We start from the raw sequence: 22,376 nt of genomic DNA, 5'->3' as shown, positions 1-22,376 counted from the left end.
TCAAAACTTCAAGCTGCTTTAATAACAAATGTTTTAGAGCAGGCAGCCAACAGAATGTATGCAACAGAAATAATTTACAGAAAATAATGTTGTTTTTTTCACATACAATAAAAAGACACATCTTTTTTGACACATGTGCAGCAATTCCCACCCCATTAAAAAAAAGAGAATATGAACAGTAAAACAAATTAGAAACTGTAGCAATGGTTAATTAAGATACTTGCTAGGTTTTAGTTTTATACTGTAATACATCCTTTACTTATGTTAATGTCCTACAACAGAATGTCTTATTACTGTCTCTTTTCTTTCTAATTTAAGTAAAAGTTTGGTGTATATTTGTACTGTCTGTTAAAGTTTTCAATCAAAAGCCAGCAAATATACTGATTTCACAGATTAAGACAGAACAGAATACATTTTCTAGACATCAGCATGTTCACAACTAAACAATGCAGCAACAGTTTATAAGAAATAATAATAATTGGCCACAAGTAGTTGACACGAATAATACTAATAAAATACAATACAATTAAAAATGAACACTTATTTTACAGTATTTTTTTACTGCGTGGATGAGAACGTTACCATGGCCTGTACAAGCTATTTTACTCCAAGGGATTGAATTGATCAGTTTACTGTATACTCTGCCAGGAGAAGTCACAGCTACATTTTCTTAGAGCATTTTACAGCACTTAGAATCCAACTGGATCACATCAACCATTTATTTTTTTAGCAATTCCAGGGAGATTGCAGTGCTGTAAACAAAATCCAGCTGTGATTTATCCTGGCCGGGTTTTAGTTGATCAAACTGAACGCCAAGTAACAAAAATGTAAAATGTCAAAAAATGTTCTTAAAAGAATGATATACAGTTTCTACATTAAAAAAAACACACACACACTAAAAGGAAAAGGACATTGTACCTTAAAAACAGGTGTTTGTTAAATGCATACATTTCAAATAATACAAAATCCACCATTATTAAAAAAACTAAAAAAATCATGTTTAAAAAAAGAGTATTTACTAATGCATAGGGAGTAATCCACTCATCTTCTCCAGTTGAACTGAAGATCTGTGCTGTCTCGTATTAAGCTTCAGTGTACTTCCTGTTATTTCAGTCGAAGGCTGGATTCTTCTCGAGCCCCAGGGCGATTTCTTTTAATTTCGGGTCTGCAGCCCAGTTCACTCGGCTGCCAATGATAATCCCCTGAAAAACAAAAACAGCAGAATATGTGATGTACTGCTGGTCAGGTACGGCGCTTGCTGTGCGCTTATCAGAATCTCTTTTTAAAAGAAACTCTAATACAGCAATGCATGAAAACAACATATGCGGTGCATGTCTCTGTAGTGATGTGACAAGACTGTACCTGAAGTACATTTTGCACCAGAGTAACCATCTTGAGATGCTTCTCCATGCTCCCCTGACCTTTCTTCAACATCTCACTCTGCAATGCTTGCATCTTCTCTTCCTTTCTCTTTTTTGCTGCTCGGATTTCCATCAATTTCCCAAGAGCTTCTTTCTTCAGTGCTGAGTGTAAAATATTTTACAGCAGTTCATTATTTTTCATATAATAGACGATCACTTCATTGTACTGCATGCACTGTTTAGGCTAGTAGTTCCATCCTGGCCCTGTGGTTTTGCTTCAAACTGGTCCTAAACTGGTGTTTATACCATGTTTAAGGTTGTTTTACCTCATCAGAGCAGATAGCCATTCATTTATTAGGCAGCACAAATCCAGCTCAGCCATTTGAATATTATATACCATCAACTATGCAGTTTCTAAACATTTAATTATAGCCATGTAGTTATAACTACAGTCCTAAATGGCCTTGCATCATAAATAACCTTTCTTTCTTGCAATAGCTATAGATTTAAGTGAATTATGTCCAATAAACACTTACCTAATCTCCTTTTCCTAACTTCTCGTACCTGGTCTTCAATTTCACTGGACTCCTGAGTCACAGATTTCAGAAGTATAAATAATCAGATAATGCAATGTTTGTGTTTCAACCAAATGTGAGAATCTTATGGACAAATGTATACTCTATTTTTTAAATATTTATTGCCCCCTACTAAGTTACCCAATGATCTTCTTTAGCATGTATATCATAATATGGGGGTGTATGGAGGCTGCCTGTCTGCATGTCACACTTACATGTTGTCATTTACCTGGAGAACCCCTTGTCAGATTCTGATGAAACGTGCAAAGGACATTATTGAATATGTCATAATCTGGAGGGTGTATGGAAACTGTCTTTGTCACTAGAGGAACGCTCATTACATTATGATGAAAAATAAATTCTTAAGCACATACTGTAGTTAAGAATATCAGAATCTGGGAGTATATAGAGGCACACTGTCTGACTGTCTCGCCGTTAATACGACACACTACATTTGTACAGACTGTATATCTAGAGAAACTGTCAATGTCAAATTGTGTGCATACAGTTGATATACAGTAATCTACGTTTTCAAGTTACTAATTGCTCTATTTTTAAATGCACAGCCATTGCGGGGAATGAACACCCGGACATGCTTGTTATGTAGTCATAAGAAATACAGTCATTTGTTTTGATATGACTCAGCTGTGTGCACATGTGCTATAAACTATATAGTTTAATTTTCAGACAATAAAACATGCGACATGAAGGCAAGACAAGCTTGTATGCCTAGGTAACGTTGGCATACCCATATTTCCTGCAGTTTTATTTACCATTTGTAGCAAACAGATTGTATATGAACTTACAACACACTGTAGACTACATGCACTGTTTTCTGTATAGCAGCAGATGACGTGTATGATGCCATAATCACAAGGCAGCTGTGTACCGAGTATGAAGCCAATATCTCAGTGTTTGCTCATCCAGAAACAAAAAATAAAACAACAACTGACCACAGTACGGCAGCCATTTTAGGTCACAAGTCACAGTGAAGGCTACTGTTAGAAAGGTCTGTTTTAACAGACAGCACTTACCTGTTTTAATCTGAATATACGTGAACAGAGGCTTAGTGTGTGCTTCCCTGTTGCCTTCATTAACCTACAGTTAGAATAAAGTTCGGATTAATACACTGTTTTTTAATTTAAATTTATTTTACCCCTTAAGGAGCACCAACCCATAAGTGTTTACCAGTTGTAGCCACAGCATTCGACCAATTACTTTTGAATTTAATTGATTCAATTGCTGCTAAGTAATGCATTAAATGCTGCATGTGACAATTTGTATTAAAACAATGGTCTACTCTAGGCAGGTTTTGGCTACCTTCCCAACACTAGCTTAAGTTAAACTGGCTGCACCCTGCTTACTTTAGAAAACACAAATGCTAACAATCCTTAATTCCACTTTAGAGTAAAACATTACTTACTGTGCTTCTTTGTCATTTTCTTTCATCTTTTCCAACACGGCATGGGTAAACTGCATTCTGTTGAACAATATATTATATATTTTATGTGATACTGTATAGTGGTATAACCATCAGAAATGTTACTTGAATTCAGATAGTAGTTTGTATTAATCCACAATGCGCATAGGTCAAGGTCATCCAGCCTCACCAAGACACCCCTGGAGTTACCTGTGTAGGGCCAATGTTTTGTTGTGGATAGAGAGTTTCACATCTTCTAAATCTTTTGTCATTTCCGTTCTGTCAGAATAAAAGACAAACATAGTTAACGTAACACTTTTATGAAAAGCCCAGCTGTTCCACATCAGAATTTTTACTATGTATTATTTAATGTATTTATTTGACAAGGGTTAAAACTGTATTGTATAATACATTTAATACACAACAGAAATAAATAAATAATAATAATCCCATTGATCTGTGCAGTAGTAGCGTATACTCTCCATTTGATTCTAGGATACAAGTTAATGGCTGAAAACTTCATAAAACATACATTTATAATAAATAAATAAATGGGACCAGTCCACTACAAGAAGGAAACAGACTTACATATCTGGGTTTTCTTCTGCAAGGATTCCAGGGATGCTATAATTGCCTTGATCTGTTAAATGAATCATAACATGAGTGACACACTGAAATAATATCTCAACCGAGGCAAGACAGGCTAGTGCCAGTTAGATGTACAGTAGACTTGACTATACTTTATACATTTCGTATTAATGAACACTCTAGTAATGAATGCAATCTTTATTTCCACAGTTCCACAGCAATTGGTGGCCTTTTTACTGATTCCCTTTGAAGTGATATTAAAGGGTTTGACAACATTAGTAGATTAGATCGGTTTACTGTCTGCGGTTTTGAGCAGTTATCTTTTCTAAACTAGAACGGTTGGCAGTTTTGAGTGGATCTTTCCCAAGTCTGTATACTGGTCTGCTGTGTTGAAAGAGTTAAATTGCCACAGAATTCTTAGATGGTTTTCTAGAGTTATAAATAAAATAGCATACAGATATTTTTAAAACAGTACTAACCTGACTTTATTCTGATTTTCATTTCCAAACACTGGTCCGCCACTTGTTCTCTTAACCTGCAAAGGAAGAAATAAAAGCAATACTACTAGGAAGACTTTTTAAAGCTGTGTCAATCAACACATTCAACCTCCATGGGAAATCAAGAGTTGCAGAACGCTGATGGATGAGTTTATAAAACAAAATACTGTATTTCACAGGTGCACATTATGACGACAACCAATGCATCCAATACAGCACAACAAACCTGAGAATACGCGCAAGTGATTCTTCATTGTCTGTATTGGCAGGTACTGGTGACTGACAGCTGTTTAAAGCCAGATGTCCAAGCTTTGAACAAGCTTCATGAAGGTTCTGGAAGGCATCCATTGCTCCTGTATATCTGTGGGAAAGAATAAAACCACATTTCACTGAACCGATGTTGCATCTTTTAAATATCTTCAGGGATTCCAGGCTATTGGTAAGTCTCTTTCAGTTATCATTATTTCATAAACCATTTCCTGAGCAAAAAGTGAATACACAAAAGTTATAATAGGGCTGGTTGTTCATTTACCGTAAAGTGATAGTAAATGTACGTGTGTTTTAAATATATCCAGTTGTTGTAAGACTGTACTGAGTTTTATAGAGAGACGGCTATAGTAAAGAAACAAAAATAAAAAAGAAGGCTTGGGAGCATCCAGAGCTTATGAATAATTGCTCTAATAAAAATAAATCTGGTGGCATAAATTAAAAACTGGGCACGTATAATATTTATGGAGTGAAGGAAGGAGCAGACTGATAAGACTCGTAAGACAAGGGCTTGAAAGTATTGCAGCTTAGATACAAATCAGCAAGTAACCTGTTGATCAAATATGTATTTATATAAAAAGAAATCTGAAAAAATGAAATATATTTGAGTGTGAAACGTTTGAATGAAACCCTTTGTATGGTTATCCAGACAAAATTACAGGTGGGATTTAAAAAATAAAAATAAAGATAAATAATAACAGTGACAGTAAATAACGAATTATGTGTCAGCTCGACTCGAGGAACACCTCTGAACTCACCCTATCACCGCTTCTAACTGCTCTTCCACATTCCCTGTTCCAGTCAAGACAGCCGTCATTCAATGTTCCTGAACAACAAACACTGCTTCGCAAGCTCGCCCACCGACACCCATGATTGGTGCAGACAAAAATACCAAAAGACACTTTACAAAAGATTGGCCTCACTATTGGTTAATATATAAATCAATCTCACGTCCAAATGATCTTTGCCCTCTGATTGGTCAATATACAAAAACGGAATCTACCGCCTGAAAAATAGACCGTATTAATCTAACCCAGAGTTCTTGGAGCTGGCCAATCATATTGGAGTTATTTTGTTGCGGTTTCTGACGCTACAGCCAGCTGTGATTGGTTGGGTTACGTATTGTCGACGTGTTGTGTGGCTCGAAGAGAAATCGTTTCTTCCTTTTCGAATAAAAGTGTTGCATTATTCATACAAAATAATAATCTAGCCGCACTTGGCCACACAAAAAAAGAAATGTTTTCACTGGCGAAGCGTCGAACAGGTTTGCAGAAGATAAGGATATTTTATAAGCATATTTATTTTGAATGTGTGAGATTAGGGTACGTTTGTGGTTCAGCTATGACCACTGTACTGTAAATCCCATAGTAACAATACTCTAAACGGGGGTATGACATTACTACGAAATGTACACTTACAACACTGCTGAGGCCATTGCCACGCGGGATATCACAATGCACCGCCCGCTCATTATCATAACATAATTTTCAACTAATATTATTGCCAGAAAAGCATTTTCATTAGTAGTATTTTCCAGTTGATGGTCCTCCTGTCTTGTTTCCTTAGCATGGTTGGGAAGTCACGATAACAAAGGAAGAAGCGCCATCTCCAGATAATAATCTAAACTGCATTTAAAGTTCGCTTGCTTTGGATCCCGGAAGCACAAACTTGCGAAGGTCAACATGGGGAGCAAAATGGCAGCTGCCAGTAGGGTAGTACAGGTAAATAATGTACAACTTGAAATGTTGAAACATTCAAATCTGGTAATTTTTTTAATTCACAGTTCTGACGAGGACACTGGTGTCATTGATGTTGTACACATGTCGATTCCAATGCCAATGTAAGAATTGGAAAATCGACCTGTGGAATACCGATTGCAAATGACGCAAGGTTAAATTGATTTTTGTACACATTTAGTCAGATTGCAGCGGTAGGTGACTAAGTAAATATAAGTCTAAATGTTTATTTTCCTAGTATTCGGTGATGACAATGGGATCGTCAGTAAAGAAATATACGTGCTAAATCATGTCTGCAGTGTAGTTGAAACCTTACAAAAACATTCGAGAAACGTGTGTTTATTATACAAAACGAAAAGGACACAGCAGAGACGAACATTAACATATGTTTATAGTTTTACAATTGTGATAACAATGGGTATGGACATTCCTGAAGCTTAGCTCGTCTTTTTAACCTTTGACTTTGTGCATGCTCTAATGCTATCGATATTTTGCCATTCTTCTAGACGGTGAAATCTCATGCGCCTTTAATAAAATTCCCTGATAGACTTGGCAGCCCGAGGCCTAATGGTAAGTCTAAATATTTGAACGAGTTCTTGAAACAACCTTTGTATGTGAATATACATGTATGCTAATAAGAGCTACGTTTTTTGTCTTGGTTATTACACTTTAATAGATAGACTCTGAAGTAATTTAAATGTTTTTTTTTTTTTTTCAAATATAAAAAAGCACCGACAAAGGGACAGAAAAACTCAATGTACTGAAAGACAAAATAAAGTGTTTTGGTTCAGCTGACCAGCAGAGGTCGGTATAATGAAAAAAGACTGATGTTATGTTAAATTCAGGAAAGCATTATTCACTAGCAATATATTATTTACTCCTTGTATTATTTACTCATTATTCACTCCACAGCGATGTGCTTTGGATTTCTAGCTGTAGTGCAACAGCAGCAGTGCTTGTGTGATGACACTATAAAACCTAGAACTACAGTGACCGAATGAATACACTTTTACAAATACAAATGAATTCAGACCCAGATATGTGCTATGATTAGACCCCTATTGCTCTGCTATGTGGCCACAATGACTTGGCCTGATAAGAGTTTTCACGTGCATGTTAGCTAAGAGAGGTGGTTTTCAGGCACGTGCTAATAGGTGGTAGTTTTTGTTTCAGTGCAGGAAGCACTAAAAACAATGAAAATGACCTCGCCACCACAATCCACCGGGACCCAGATGGCACAGTCGGCAGTAGGATCTGCATCCAGACCGCCAGGTCCTCCAAGCTCAGCATCACTTAGCTGGTTACCAGGCCCCCCCGACACGGCAAGCTCAGTGAGAGCCCTTCCTCACAAATACAGGAGGAGGACGATGGCAGAAGAAGAAATGGGTTATATCCAGGTGGGGGTTCAGTCCATTTCTTTGCTTTTTTTTTTTTGACGGAACAATTTTGTATTATTATTCTGCCAGGGGCATTTTTTCAAGGATCAACACAACAAAATTTACATCCGCACATTGCTTTTCAGAATAGATCCTTTAATTCCTATATATCCCTTTTAAGTGGTAGTGCTTAAGTTGTTGCAGATACAATATTTTGTGAAGTTTGAAAGTTTTAAGACCAAAATTAAGAAATAAAAAATAGAAATCTTGTAGAGCAAAAGGTTTTAAAAGGGAAATTACTGATGCATCACACACACACACACACATATATATATTTACAAGTTTGATAAATAAGATGAACAGTTTTAGTAGTTTTTCAGACTCTTCTACAGCTAAATATTACTGAAGTTATCTATATATGAAAGAATCATGAAAGAACCATTACGTATGAAAGAATCATACGTAATGGTAGATGTGTGTTCATTTTTTATCACATTTTCTCAAGCAATTGATGAACAAAAAAAAATGCCCAGCACTCTTGTATATTTATCTGCCCTAGACTTCCTTTCCTTTTACAAGGACTCTAACTCCCAGAAGCCCTGCAACAGTGCTTTTTCTAAGATTTACATGTTTATAATTTCCCTTTGTTCATCATGTGCCCTTGAAAGGGCATTACCAAAAATGTCAAATACATATTTACCTTGAACTTTCTGCAGCGGAAAGGTAATCCATTAAAATTGTGAAGTCTGTCAGGTGTCCTCATTTGGCTCTAAAAATCCCTGTGAATGTGTATTTTCAATAGTGTAGTCTGAACAGAGCCCTTGTTTATAACTGTTGTTCTTGTTTTTTTTTTTACAGCGCGGAGGACCAGAATGAAACTGAATTCATCTACGCATGGACACCTTATAGCTGGAAATCTCTCATTTTCCTGAGATGCTAAATGTTTTTTTGTTTTGTTTTGTTTGCGAGGGCTGGTTTTCAAAAGATAAACATCAAAATAAAGAATGCTTTATTCTTGGCAAAGAAACAATAATGTTATGCCTACATAGCATTTGTAGGTTGTTTTGTATTAATGTAAACTGTAAAGGATTTATGTAAACACTAATTCTGGATTTACAAGTAATTACAACACCACAATTGTATATGTTTAATGGTTTTGATTTTATGCATATAGTGAAAGTATTTTTTCCCTTTTCAACAACTTTAGACTATTGGGGGATTATTTAGTTACATAAAGTACTTCCCAAACCAAAATGCATATATTACTGCATATTTTACTAAGCATTGCATTGCAGTACCAGTGTTGAATAAAATGAAGGTTCAGATTCACCCGTCAGGTCTCCTTCATTTAACTTCAAAAATGATGTTTTAGTGTTAAATGATCAACAAGATCACACATATGTATCTAGTATCCACAATTACAAGTTCATATTATTATTTTTTTTAATTTTTAGTAGTCGCCAATTATTTTCTCCCAATTTTCTCCCCACTGCTACCACCCTCGCGCTGATTCGGGAGCGGCGAAGACGAACACACCGTGTCCTCCGAACACACCGTGTCCTCCGAACTGTTTGCCGTGAGCCAACTGCTACTTTTCATGCTACAGACTCACCATGCAGCCACCACGGAGTTACAGCGTTGGAGGACAACACAGCTCTGGGCAGCTTACAGGCAAGCCCGCGGCCAGACTACAGGGGTCGCTGGTGCGCGTTGAGCCGAGGACACCCTGGCCAACCTAAGTCCTGCCCCCGGGCAGCGCTCGACCAATTGTGCGCCGCCCTCTGGGAACTCCAGTCCATGGTCAGCAATGGAATAGTCTGGACTCGAACCAGCGATGTCCAGGCTATAGGGCGCATCCTGCACTCCATGTGGAGCGCCTTTACCCTATGTGCCACTCAGGAGCCCCCATAAGTTCATCTTTGACCAAATGCAAGTGCAAAGTGTCATAAAACATTTAATTACCAAGGTATTAGTTATCCTGCTATTTCTATAATGGAAATAAAGGTTAAATGTAGTGGCCTAAGCATTTTCCCTGATATATAAACCAAATGTAGTAGTAGGTAATTAATGTAACATGTCATGTTTATTTTTAAATATAAAATATACCCAAATTTTCAATACAACAATCTAATCGTACTGGTCCACTGAATTAATAAACCAATATTCTACTCTTGCTGCTCTCTTAGTTAGTTGTTTATTCTTTCTTTGAGATTTGTGTCCATCGACATCATTGAAGAACTGGACAACATATTCAGAACTTCTATCCTCAATGTTTGGCTTCTCCATGGGAGCAGGCTCTTTGCTGTTAATGCTTCCTTTTACATTTCCTTGAAAAAAGGATTTTAAAAAATAATAATTTTACTTAAAAATACAGTTGAATTACATTTTTTGTTACTTCTTGTTTTCAAATGTTTTAAAAGAATAAATGAATACACTGGTTTGTTGTGACAAGTCTGCAAAGTGGTTCAGTGCTCTGGATTATACCACCTTCAAGGAATTTAAGGGTAGAAGTCTGCAGCAAGTCTGTTCTTCAAAATGACTGCAGTCTTGGATACAGAAGCACCTGTCAACCAAGCACCTACTGTACTATCAGCTCTTTATCATAGTGAGATCTGTTGTATGGCCTGGTGTGACTGAAACTGACTTGCAACAGAGCGATGTAGCATTCATAAATGTCAGTGTACAGTTTAGTAATTGGATTCATTTAGCAAGGTGAACCAGTCATCATGTAAGGTGCACTCTATTAACTCAAAAGTGACCATGTTGCAGGTTTTTTTTTTTTTTTTTTTTTTTTTTACATATACACATTGAAAATGAATAAACCAATAAACACTTCCTCACCTGTCTCATCAACAAGGTGTGACCCGGCAGCCTTAAAATGTAAAATAATAAATAGGAAAATGTGATTATCAGCATCATAAACACTGGCAGCTCATCTAATTGTTCCATATTTAATCTCAGTTTCACACCTTTGCCCCCAAACAGTACTGCTATAAACCACTAACGTATATGTACAAATACTGAAAGAAACAAGTTACAAGTTATTGGTTGTTCCTGCAATTACTCAAATATTGTGGGGTTTTTTTATTTTATTTTTTATTACGTTTTGACAAAGCAGTGTTATGGTGTTTTTACCGGGCTTCAGCAGCTCCTGTTGACTGCTATAAACAACAGAATATCCGAAGTGCCTTTACGCCGGCACCGGATGGTATCTGCAGGTGTCCTGGCAAATGTCGCCCCCTCCACTGTAGTCCTAAACGAGTCCCGTGGCGATTTCGTTGCGCGAATATTAGTGAACACAGTAAAAACAATATTTTTGTGCGTTTTTTTATTGGGATTTAATCATTTGCCATAACACAGGGTCCTTATGGATTTCTCAACGACTAGCAAAGTGTCATGTGTCACATGTATCTGCGGTTACCACTACATTTAGATAAGTAAATAAATCTAGTTAGTGACATCTTACCAGTTTTTCGTTAATCACAGTTGGTCCTGTTGAAGAAAGAAAGAAAAAAAAACCCGTCAACATCAATATTTATTGAATAAACAGAATACAGGTACAGCAGTTCGAAATGTAAATTACCTTCCAGCGCTGGGACTGTTATTATTGTCATTGTTATTAATATATTTAAAAAGGTAAAACCCATATTGGCACAGGTTTAAAAACAAAACAAACAAACAAACAAAAAAAGGTTTCCGAAATTCAAGTAATTGTTTCCTTGTTCTTGGCCTGTTCCTCAGTAGCAATAAATACATTAAATTAAACGGTCAGCTGTTCTAGAACACTGGTTCTTACAACGTAACTGGAATGTCATAAGACATCTGAAGGGGTGCTCTGGAACACACAGGGTTAACCACAGGACTGGACACAAACTGCAGCAATACTGTATTTACTGCAGAACACACTTTCGGTAAATTGATTCATCGTTATTCTGCAAATGGAATCCCAGACCTATTCTACTGTATTCACAAATATTCGTACGCTTCGTAAAATGTCCCCAGTACACGATAAAACCTTGAAATGTATCATCCCTTTGCTCTTTACAAAACCTATAAACTTGGCCTGTGCATTTAAGAGTAACTTAACACAGACAGTGCTTTTTTGTTTGAAAATAAAATGTCAGGGTAAGCATGCAGGCTTCTTGCAATTGCGTCTTTTTATATAAAGACTGCTGTGCTTTTGAAATGCAGGCGTAACCTGCAAGCACAGCAGAATGTAGACGCAGATTTTCTAGAACGTTTGGGTTTTCCATATAGCCTATCAGCAGAAGAAAGCTTCCACAGAATTTGCACGCAGTTTATGTAGCACGTATTATAGTGTGGAATGAAACCTCCGGTGTTTTTGTAAACTATTTATGGACAAGCTTGTTTATTTCAATTTTTGTATCCCCCTAAATGAAAACACACAAGCCATGGTGTTGCATTCAAAGTGTAAAAACTCGGAACATCATTACAATAAAACAAACACAAAATAATCAAGAGATCTTCAGCAGGGAGGTCTAGGCTTTATTCGCAAGCCTTGCTAAGTCTGCCAGTATACTTATATATATTGATTGGGTTATCTTGGCTGATGCAGTGTGCCTGGAATGCATTTCTCTTAGGCAGGTCTATGCTGCACAGCACAGCAGACACACCCACCTTCCATCTGTTGAATTTGGCAGACATATTAGGATTCTTAATCTGATGACTGTATGGAGTTTAAATGTAAATTGTTATTACTTGCTGGTGGGAATCAGTACATTTTCTGGGATAAGTAAACACCTGCCAACCAAGCACCTATTATCAGCCCTCTACTATAAGTTAACAGTTTATTTGCCATAGATGACTTATAATAAAAAAGAAAGTCTGTCTGCTCTGCTGTCCTGCCATGTTGACCAGACCTGACTTCCATTGTGTGGATGGAGCATACAGATAGGACAGAATAGCTCCCACGGATGCTAGCTACATAACAATCGAATCAGTTACGTGACACAAAAAAAAAAAAAAAAAAAAAAATTTTTGCTTCTTATCACATGCTTCTAATTCTTTATGTTTTATCCAAACAAACCATACCAGCATCCTGCACACAGCCTGAACTGAAGAAAAAAGAAAAAAAGACCAGACCGCTTTTCCAGATACAAAACATTCAATTATACTTTGCAAATTAACACTACATGACATCACAGGCCAAAATGACATCACAAATAAATATCTGTAATGTTCAGCAATATTGATACAAAAACAATGTTGCAGCAGGCAGTACAGTGCTTGGTGAGGACTTTCATACTAAACACATTCAAAGGTGTGGCATTTCCTGGCAACTAGGAGTCTAAGTACAACTGAACGGCATGAAATACATGAACACGGAACAGTCACCACTCCATTTACACTCGAGGCAAGACTGAGGTGTCAGGAAAAGCTGTTCTAATCCAAACTGAATTTCGTTTTTTACTCAAGGTTTTAATACTGCAGTGTTAACCTTCCCAACGGTGTACAGTGAGGCCCATTTATTATTATTTTAATTAAAACAACTTTCTTAATTTTAATAAAAGGAAATACTAGACCACAAAACACAAAGCAGTGTTCATGGAACTGTGGAAGAAACTTGCATCAAGCAATTTGAACACATTTTTTTTTTGCTTGCAATTTTGAACAAAAAGTCTGAAGATGTCACATACATATAGAATATTGTATAGGGTACGGTACGATACACCCCAGTGGATCAGTCGGGTGACAATCAGCTTGTATCTTACAGCACACTACACAGGGTGTTTTAGAATATGTAGTTAAAAAAGAATACTTCAACAGTATAGCTTATCTTAAGGTGACATCATTTCTGTCTTACAGATTGGTTCAAATAAATTTCAGGTGGCTGTATCACAATATCACACTCTATAATTTCTTCAAATGTTGCTTTGTGATGCACTGCTAATATCAAATCTTAATATATATGTATCTTTAAAACCTACAGATTCTCTTCCATTCATTAAACTACCAAACCACTTCAAAAACAAACATTTGAGGTAATGTCACAAAAGCTCTTCTACAACCCAATTACAGTAAGAAGAGTTTTATGATAAAAATCAGTATAAAATATGAAAAAGCAGGATTTTTTTTCATATATCAAAAGATAATCCCCCCCCCCCCAACAAGCAAAACATACAAAATAAAATGATTAGTTACAAACGCAGTTGATTTTTTTGTGTCTAGGATCAGACATGAAGTTTGTTTTCAGAGATATATATTTATTTTCTTCTTCACATTCTGTATATGCAATGTATTTATTTATTTTTGTCTTGACACCCAGCCAGGGTAAAAGCAACACCATTCCCTGCTATTATCTGTAAGTTTCAGGGGTTTAAAAGAATGAATACTGCTGTGAGAATTCCTGTAATTTATCTAGGATTAATGCCTTACAATTTGTGTAGAGGTAATCGAAAATAATACATATTACTTGACCAAGATGTTTAGCCTTTTACAGTACAAATGTTCAAAATAGCGTTTTGAAACCTCAAATACAGCTCAACTAACAGGGTCTAGGAAATGAATGTAACCAGGCCCTCTGATGAAAAACATTTGGAGATAATGTAAAGTAGGTACACACTCAGGATTTGCACTATATAATACATTGTGTGCAAGGATGTCATCTCCAATATGTATAACTGCTTAAGCTCATCTTTGCGGTCCACTCATCCAAACTGCACAAGATGACATCTGTTATAAAATAAAGAGAGCGATAATGATATTGCTGTGGCAGGTTACCAAGGAACTCGCCACAGCAATGCCATTATCACTGTTACATTACAATGTTTTAAAACATATTCATTTATTTACTTCTGTCTGTCTGAAATAACAGTTGTAGTTCACTGATAAAGTTCACTTTCTGACAGGGTCCCTGTGAAGCGATTCATCAGTAGCAGTGGTTTTAGAACAGGTGTCCGAATTAGAACAGAACAGCTGACCTCTGTAGAAAACCAGGAGACAGGTGTCTAACATGGAATATAAATGTAATGCATAATGGAGTGCTGGTATATACTCCACAATGCGGACAGGTATGGTCCCAGGTGTCTGACGATTACAAAGGAAGGTGCTACAGGATGTGTGCATGGTTGCTTCCTTCACTATACACATGCTTGTCTGTATACAGCAACCAATCCCTTCTTTGCTGTTATGGTAACAATATTTTTTCTATAAAATTAACAAAGCTGCAGTTTCCCCACAAACACGTTCCTTTTTTTTTTTGCACATTCTACAACAGCTTGGCCTTAGGATCATTTGGAAGGTGGTTTTAGCTGTAGGGAGATGTTGGGTGGTATCCCTACAACGAGTAACTACCTCTGTGAGCCAAATAATAATACCTAAATAAAGAAGTAAAGTATGATTGCAACATTAATTCCTCATCATAGTTTTAAATATGAAATTAAGAGTTATCAGAATCATGAAAAAATATAGCTCACCATGACCTACCTCCATCAGCCATGTGTACTTGCAAAAATGTAAGTGTGGCAGTTTGATCCCAATTGGACAAGCTGTTCTCTAGATAGATGTTAACATGCAAGTACATAAAGAAAGATGGAATCTCTAGATTCTGATACTCTCAAAAACCTAAAGAATGTCCAAATCAAGTTGCATCACTATTGAACAGTTTAAAATTGGTTCAATTAAACCAGAGCTGTCCAACAATAACTGACAGTTTTGCCGGATAATGTTTACTTTTTCATGAAGGATTGTGCAGAATATCCTCTTAAGGGAGTTCACTTCAGAACCGGGAGGCAATTAAGGGTTACAAGCAAGGGTTTAATTCAATTCAAATAACTGTATCCAACCTATCGGGTAAAGCGTCACAAATTGTCATACATTATAATATTTAACCTGCTTTCCTGTACAATAAATCAACATGGCTCCTTGGATACTGTTACCGGCGTGTGTGAAATCACGGCCCTAACTGAACTGATGGTCCCAAACCCTTAATCTGCCACTAGCACTTTTCTATTTCTAAGATTAAAAGGAATCATTTTTTAAATACCAACGCTGGTGGCTAGATACTTACGTACAGCATGCTGAACCACTACAGCATCCGGTTTAGGGTCTAACCTATCTGAACACCTCTCAATTAGGAGGGTGAAAGGAATTACTGAGGTTAAAAAAACAAAAACAGTGTTGAGAGAAAGTGACATAATGTAACTGTTGTATAAGGCTGGGTTTCCATGTATTATAGATTTGGTTGCTGGAATGGTAGAATAGTGAAGTGTAATATTTAGTTTAGGTTTTCAGTGCAAGTAAAAAGTCACCAATGCTGTCCACAACATAATCTGGTACCGCATTCTGCTTCGCTGGACTGTCACTTTCCAGGTTAGCCTGGGCTTCCTCAATCGTGGACACCCCGGTCAGGGTGAGCACAGTGGAAAGGCCACAGTTTGCCCCAAACAGGATGTCTGTTTCCAGGCGGTCGCCGACCATGAGAGACTGAGCGGCGTCCGCACCACACTGACTGGTGATGCACTCAAACATGAACCTGCTCGGCTTCCCCATAACAGTGGCCTTTCTGTTTGTGGCAGTTTCCAAGGCAGCAGTGAGACTTCCAGAACCTGTATGAACAAAAAGGTGAAAGAGGTACTGAAGCCAGCAGATTCCCCTCTCCGCCTCACAGTGACCTTTCCTAATGGAGTGCCAAACAAAACAATAGCGACCTTTGTTTGTATTGTAAAATATACTAAGAGGCCCATTTATTATAACATTCTAGACCTGCAAAGAAAAAACACATCTGCAAGTATAACATCCCAGTGTGTATATTATTTGACAGGAACAAGCAAACAAAATAAGAACAAACAAAAATAAGGATGCGCACATCTGCTAAATGCAGTTTTGACTGCATAATGTTAACTTTCACAGGTCTGGATTTTCCTAGATGTGTTGGAAATACATTTAAGGAGCACACAATAAGAAAGTAAATGGGGAGTATGCTGTCGGAAAATACAAAACAGGTCTAATTACATAACATGTTATCATTTGTAGCATCTTCTTTTGACCCTACTACATTAAAACAAGTCATCACATGACAGTGGAAAATGGGGCCCACCATCTTGAAGGTTCAGCCTGTTTGCTTCTGAAACTCTGTAAACAAAACAGACATGCTCTGTTTGTAAAGATCTACTATTCCTTTCTATTTAAACCTTCAGGCATCGTGATAAGAATCATGAAAAGTTTTCAGTATGAAATGTGACACACTGTCAAAATGAAAACATTGCAAAGTTAGTAATGGGTATGACCTCCCTGAGCATTAACACAATCCTGGCAGCGTTGACGCATAGACCTGATCAGCCTCTGGACAGAGTGCTGTGGGTTCCGCAGCTCTTCCTGTGCAGCTGCAGCCAGCTGGTGAAGGATGGCTGGTTGTGGTTGTCTTCTGTGGATGGCACTGGCGATTTGGTCCCACAGATGTTTTATTGGACTCAGGTCAGGAGAAAAAGTTGGTCATGGCAAGACCTCAACATTGTTTTCTTGAAGTCATGCAATTGTAATCCTAGCACTGTGCGGTCTTGCATTGTCCTGCTGGAAAATCGACACTTCCGGATTGACTTACAGGAACAGAAAAACTGTTGCCTCAAGGACTTCATCAATGTATTGCTGAGCAGTAAGGTTGTCTTCAATCTGCACCAAAGGCTTGCACAACACAACAGTCAGCATAACGGTCCTGGGTCGGTGTGGTGACCCTCTGCAATCCAGGACGTGGCCTGTCCCTCACAGAGCCGGTTTCCTGGTTTCTCTGGACTAGTCTGCTGATTGTTGAATCAGATCATCTCATTCTCTGAGCAACTTCTCTCACAGACAGGCCGCCTTCAATCATGCCGATAGCAACTAGGGGATCTTCATTACTCAAGCGGGGCATGGTCGTATCTTTCCCTGTTCTTGCGTTAATTAAAATCATGTATTTTCGAATGGCTATTAAATTCTTAATCAACTCATTTTGGCAACTTTAACAACTCAAATACCGAACACTGAGCACCCGATCATGATTTTTTTATCAAGAAGTTGCGGCCACTGTGTTTAAAGTTGAGGTTTTGGTCATAAATATAAACAATTTGCACATACACAGGGCCGGATTAACGCATGGCAAACTAGGCACGTGCCTAGAGAATGGAAGAACTTCACTCATTGACATTTCAACCGACGCAATGTATCTCACTTGTGTTAACGCAAAATCAAACTGGCTGACCTGGAACTTACTGTCTTGTTCACATTTGCTGGGCAATACAAGTAAGTTCCAGGTCAGTCAGTTTGATTTGAATACAGCAAACAATGTCTCTTTCGGGGGCAGCAAGCATAAACACAAGACACGGGAAGAAGAATGCAAGCGGCAAAGAGGGGCTTTAGAAATAGTTTTACAAATCGGTGCTGAAAGCCCCGAACCGCCAGAAATCCTATGCCCGACCCCAGAGAAAGAGCATTTTCTTTAATGAAGTGTGTCAAAACCAGTGAAAAGTATCAAAAGATGAATATCAATTCATAATACTGTGCTGAAATGAGTGTACGCGTTCTTCAACCAAGTAAGTAAACAAAGCATAGTGAGCTCGGGAGACGCCTTAACAAAACGTATTGGAAATATGCTGGATATCCTAGATGGAATTTATGCAATAACACGTGACTGACTGACTTGACGGATCTTAGACGGGATCAATTTCTAAACAGACATTCTGAATGGAATTCTGATTAAGAAGACTGCTGTTAAAAACAGCACCAGCTTCAGACCAATGATCCAGTCTGCAGATGTGTCCATGTATGACCATAAGAAGTGAATAAGACCTAAAGAAATGTAATTACACAAACTATTTTATAATGTATTTTTGTTTATTTTGTTTCTATTTGTTTTTGTAAATGTAAAAAATAGAAGTATGGTACTCTTGTCCATATTTGAGAAATATATATTATATATATATATGGGATATTAAACCGTTGAAACAATACCTGATGCAACGCTAATTCAGAAGATATTATTGTTATGTACAGTGTCGATATGCATTCTCAACTTACCAGGGGTAACTCTTCCTCCTCTAACTGGGTGCCAGGGGTCTGGATCCGAAGCAATAAACAGACATTCTGAGTCCCGCAAGTAGCAGCATGCTTTAGCTAACTTCAGAAAATTAAAATCTTCATCGTATGCAACCAGAACCGCCTTGACATCAGAATGGAGCGGGCAGTCGGATATCGTCATACCAGGGGTCTCCGGCTCACTTTCCACAAAGGGCACCCCGGCTTCCCTGAGCTCCTTATAAACCCCGTCTCCCCCGATAACGAACACCTTGCCTTGCAGGTTGGCAAAATCCCTCAGGTAAACTGCAGAGCAGTATGCAGAGCTAAAAATATCCCTCTTCTGTACGTCAGTAAAACCCAACCTCGTAAACTTCTGCATGTAGCTGTCCCTAGGCCTGGTGCAATTGTTGGTAACGAAGAATACATTTTTCCCTTGGTTTTTCAGTAAGCTTACCACCTCTATAGCACCGGGAATTGCTTTTTCTCCTTCCCAGATGACCCCATCGCAATCGAACAGTATGTTGCATTTTGAATCCAGTAGTTCTCTTAGTTGAGGACCTCGGATCTTTATGCAACCCCTCCTGCTCAATGCACCTGCCATATTACTGATTGTATGTGTGCTTTAAAATGACGTCACTGACAGACGAGGGCGTTCCCTGCTGTTTTGGACTGGATTCCTAAACCGAAGTTCAGCCTGTTGTTTTTTCGGCTCCTGTATGACCCCGGGAAGTATATCTCCTTCTATGTTCAGACATTATCTATCAAGTCTGTGTGACAGATTGTATTATCGCCTATGTGCAGAAAACGCTTATACCCTAAGGCCATTTTTGCGTTTTGTTCACAGGATTACATTCTCACAAGTGGGCTTTATGATTTTTTAAATTTATTTTTGTATTTCGTTTATTTATTTTCATTTTTGGTTTGATCTGACTTGTGGTTCAAATTCAACTCTCCCACATGTGCCCTGTAGTGCATAAACTCGAATAATGTGATTAAATCGTAATATTACGGTAAAACACTCGCCCTAATTATACCTTATCCCGCTCAATGCCTGTTTTCTCTTCCAATGGAGCAAAAGTCTGCTTTTACCAACATGGCCAAACACAACACAGGAGGACCTGCAAATCGCGACAGGGAGGTTGGGTTACATAAAAAAACATGTGTTGTTTTTAAAAATTTATAAAAAAAATATCATTAAAAAAGAAAGAAAGAAAACGTATGCAGTTGCACTCATTTTTACGAGGTGCCCCGGGGTATGGACCCCTTTGTACCGCGTAATGCCTCATTTTTGTGGCTTTAAAAGCGTCTATTAAGAGGGTAAATCCATCTCCATGTCCCTCCAACCCTTGATCACGTTGAGAAATATAAATACAATCAAATGGTGCAACGTTAATCAATTGCAATTGTGATATTTACCCACTATAAATGTACTGCTGTGTATAGTCTACTACATGGTGCCATCTTGTGGCAATTAGCATGTATTGCTATTTTTAAAAATAACATTTTCTGGCTGCTATAAATTGGGAGTCATTCTTTATTCCCACAATGTCTATACAACAGAGTTAAATTGTTAAATCGTATATTTTTATTATAATTATATTTTCTGTTTTCCTCATAGTAAATCATGTAAATGACTAACATTTTATCATACTGGTCTTGAGAATCCAAAATTAACATCAATTGCAGCAATTTTGATAATAATCATTTTTTATTCTCTGTGGCTCTCAAGAGCATCATCATCTTAAACTAATCCAGTCAGTTCTGCAATGAAACTGAGTGGTTTTGTGTGACAGGCAGACTTTTTTCTGCACTTGAACAATGAATTGTATTTTCATGTAATTGTAAGTGGTGCTGTCTTTCTGTATCATTTGCCATTCAAATGATCGCCTCTGATATACCCTGATACTATTAAACACATTTCATCAGAATGGAATTTGATAGTTTTAAACATATATTATTATTATTATTATTATTATTATTATTATTATTCATTTCTTAGCAGACGCCCTTATCCAGGGCGACTTACAATTGTTACAAGATATCACATTATACATTATTTCACATTATACAGTTATCACATTATTTTTACATACAATTGCCCATTTATACAGTTGGGTTTTTACTGGAGCAATCTAGGTAAAGTACCTTGCTCAAGGATACAACAGCAGTGTCCCCCTGGGGATTGAACCCACAACCCTCCGGTCAAGAGTCCAGTGCCCTAACCACTACTCCACACTGCTGCCCCATATACACTAAGAAAATGAACCAGAGCTTGCTGACATTCCATTGCCTTCTATACTGTGTCGTGTGCTGGAAAGGAACCATGTGCTAACATAAAAGGATCCTTTTTTCTCAACCAAAAGTAAAACAAAAATCATGAACTGTGACAAAAAATACATCTATGGTGCTTATAGTACTTTTGCAGGAAGGCATGTGGATATTTCAAGCTATTTAAAAATCAGAAGGCGTACACTGCCCATGACACCTGCCCCCCTCCACCTGCCCTCGTTCCCGGTACAGGCTTTGTTTTGTACAGCCCCTAAGTATGGTAAGTAACAGCATACAATTCAGTCACTACAGCAACACTGCAAGTAATTCTCAAGCTGACTGATGTCATACAATTCTTAACATTGTTCACCTCACTTGTATTTTAAAAGCACTTTTCTATATGTTAAAATCATACATGTTTTACCTGTTCCTTGATTGATGTGTGGTTGAGGACTCCAAATCTAACCAATCATTTACCTGCTCAAGGAGGTTTGTAGCGTCCATGTGTGTTTGGTGCACAGAAGGTACAGGAACCCTCTCTGATGGCTGCTGGCTGATTGAGTTATTGACTTTTCGATCAGGAATGGACCGGTCGTGTTGCGGTCAAGGCAAGTTAGAGGCAGGAATACAGCATTTAGTAATCAGAATATTGCAGTTAAGCGCCTATCAGAGCACCTTTATTTACAAAAATAGCAAAATAAATCAAATAAAATACAAAACAGAGAACTACTGAAGCAAATGCTATCTCGGCAAAGCAAACAAGGCACAGCAAGTGCTGCTCTGAGTTCCAGACTACTGAAGAACTGCCTGGAAACTCCTGCACAATGCTCTTGGGTATTTATAGAGGGGGCTCCTAAAGCTATTTAATTCAAATTGTCCTCGGCACAATTTTTGCATTCAATTCTGAAATAAAAAAAAGAAAAACACTTATTAAATACCTGAGTTGTTTATTGTGTATGTTTTTCAATTTGGACTAAATTATAAAGCTAGTCCAATGTTTCAAAGTGCCATGTTACATGGATAACAAAGGATGTCAAAACAGTTATATCTGTATTATTGAATTGTATTTTGTCACACTTGTACTTACTTGAACCAAAGTCATTGTATTTATCTTGCTCTTATTGTATTACTTGTACTGTAACACTTGAAATGTATTTGCTTACGATTGTAAGTCACCCTGGATAAGGGCGTCTGCTAATAAATAAATAAATAAATAAATAAATAAATAAATAATAATAATAATAATAATAATAATAATAATAATAATAATAATAATCC

At 37.5% G+C, this 22,376-nt stretch overlaps 3 protein-coding genes across 7 annotated transcripts; 1 reads left to right on the top strand and 2 right to left on the bottom strand.

The window, feature by feature from the left end:
• On the bottom strand, positions 1 to 6,237 carry LOC117404015 (centromere protein H). Of its 2 annotated transcripts, none has more exons than XM_034006626.3 (10): positions 6,127 to 6,237; positions 4,668 to 4,802; positions 4,424 to 4,479; positions 3,945 to 3,996; positions 3,567 to 3,635; positions 3,360 to 3,416; positions 2,971 to 3,034; positions 1,898 to 1,949; positions 1,363 to 1,523; positions 1 to 1,202 (listed from the first exon to the last, which is right to left on the bottom strand). In XM_034006626.3, exons 1-10 carry the CDS (start codon positions 6,183 to 6,185, stop codon positions 1,110 to 1,112), a joined length of 798 nt encoding a protein of 265 aa, XP_033862517.2. In that variant the 5' UTR covers positions 6,186 to 6,237; the 3' UTR covers positions 1 to 1,109. The 2 variants fall into 2 exon arrangements, with proteins under 2 accessions (XP_033862517.2, XP_033862516.2); XM_034006625.3 differs by lacking the exon at positions 6,127 to 6,237 and adding an exon at positions 5,467 to 5,645.
• Positions 6,238 to 6,289: 52 nt separating this feature from the next.
• LOC117404020 (alpha-ketoglutarate dehydrogenase component 4) lies at positions 6,290 to 9,149 on the top strand. Of its 2 annotated transcripts, none has more exons than XM_034006634.3 (4): positions 6,290 to 6,429; positions 6,951 to 7,014; positions 7,618 to 7,841; positions 8,679 to 9,149. In XM_034006634.3, exons 1-4 carry the CDS (start codon positions 6,391 to 6,393, stop codon positions 8,694 to 8,696), a joined length of 345 nt encoding a protein of 114 aa, XP_033862525.3. In that variant the 5' UTR covers positions 6,290 to 6,390; the 3' UTR covers positions 8,697 to 9,149. The 2 variants fall into 2 exon arrangements, with proteins under 2 accessions (XP_033862525.3, XP_034758627.2); XM_034902736.2 differs by having other exon boundaries at positions 7,606 to 7,841.
• Positions 9,150 to 9,884: 735 nt separating this feature from the next.
• On the bottom strand, positions 9,885 to 19,539 carry LOC117404012 (chronophin). 3 transcript variants are annotated; one of them, XM_059006763.1, is made up of 5 exons: positions 18,831 to 19,539; positions 16,091 to 16,387; positions 11,287 to 11,312; positions 10,662 to 10,692; positions 9,885 to 10,147 (listed from the first exon to the last, which is right to left on the bottom strand). In XM_059006763.1, exons 1-5 carry the CDS (start codon positions 19,429 to 19,431, stop codon positions 9,948 to 9,950), a joined length of 1,155 nt encoding a protein of 384 aa, XP_058862746.1. In that variant the 5' UTR covers positions 19,432 to 19,539; the 3' UTR covers positions 9,885 to 9,947. The 3 variants fall into 3 exon arrangements, with proteins under 3 accessions (XP_058862746.1, XP_058862754.1, XP_058862752.1); XM_059006771.1 differs by lacking the exon at positions 16,091 to 16,387; XM_059006769.1 differs by lacking the exons at positions 9,885 to 10,147; positions 10,662 to 10,692; positions 11,287 to 11,312 and having other exon boundaries at positions 11,338 to 16,387; positions 18,831 to 19,538.
• Positions 19,540 to 22,376: the final 2,837 nt, after the last annotated feature.

The sequence above is a fragment of the Acipenser ruthenus genome, chromosome 2 (genome assembly GCF_902713425.1).
Source record: "Acipenser ruthenus chromosome 2, fAciRut3.2 maternal haplotype, whole genome shotgun sequence".
In the NCBI taxonomy this organism is placed as follows: Eukaryota; Metazoa; Chordata; class Actinopteri; order Acipenseriformes; family Acipenseridae; genus Acipenser; species Acipenser ruthenus.
This window is presented reverse-complemented; position numbering and strand designations above follow the sequence as displayed.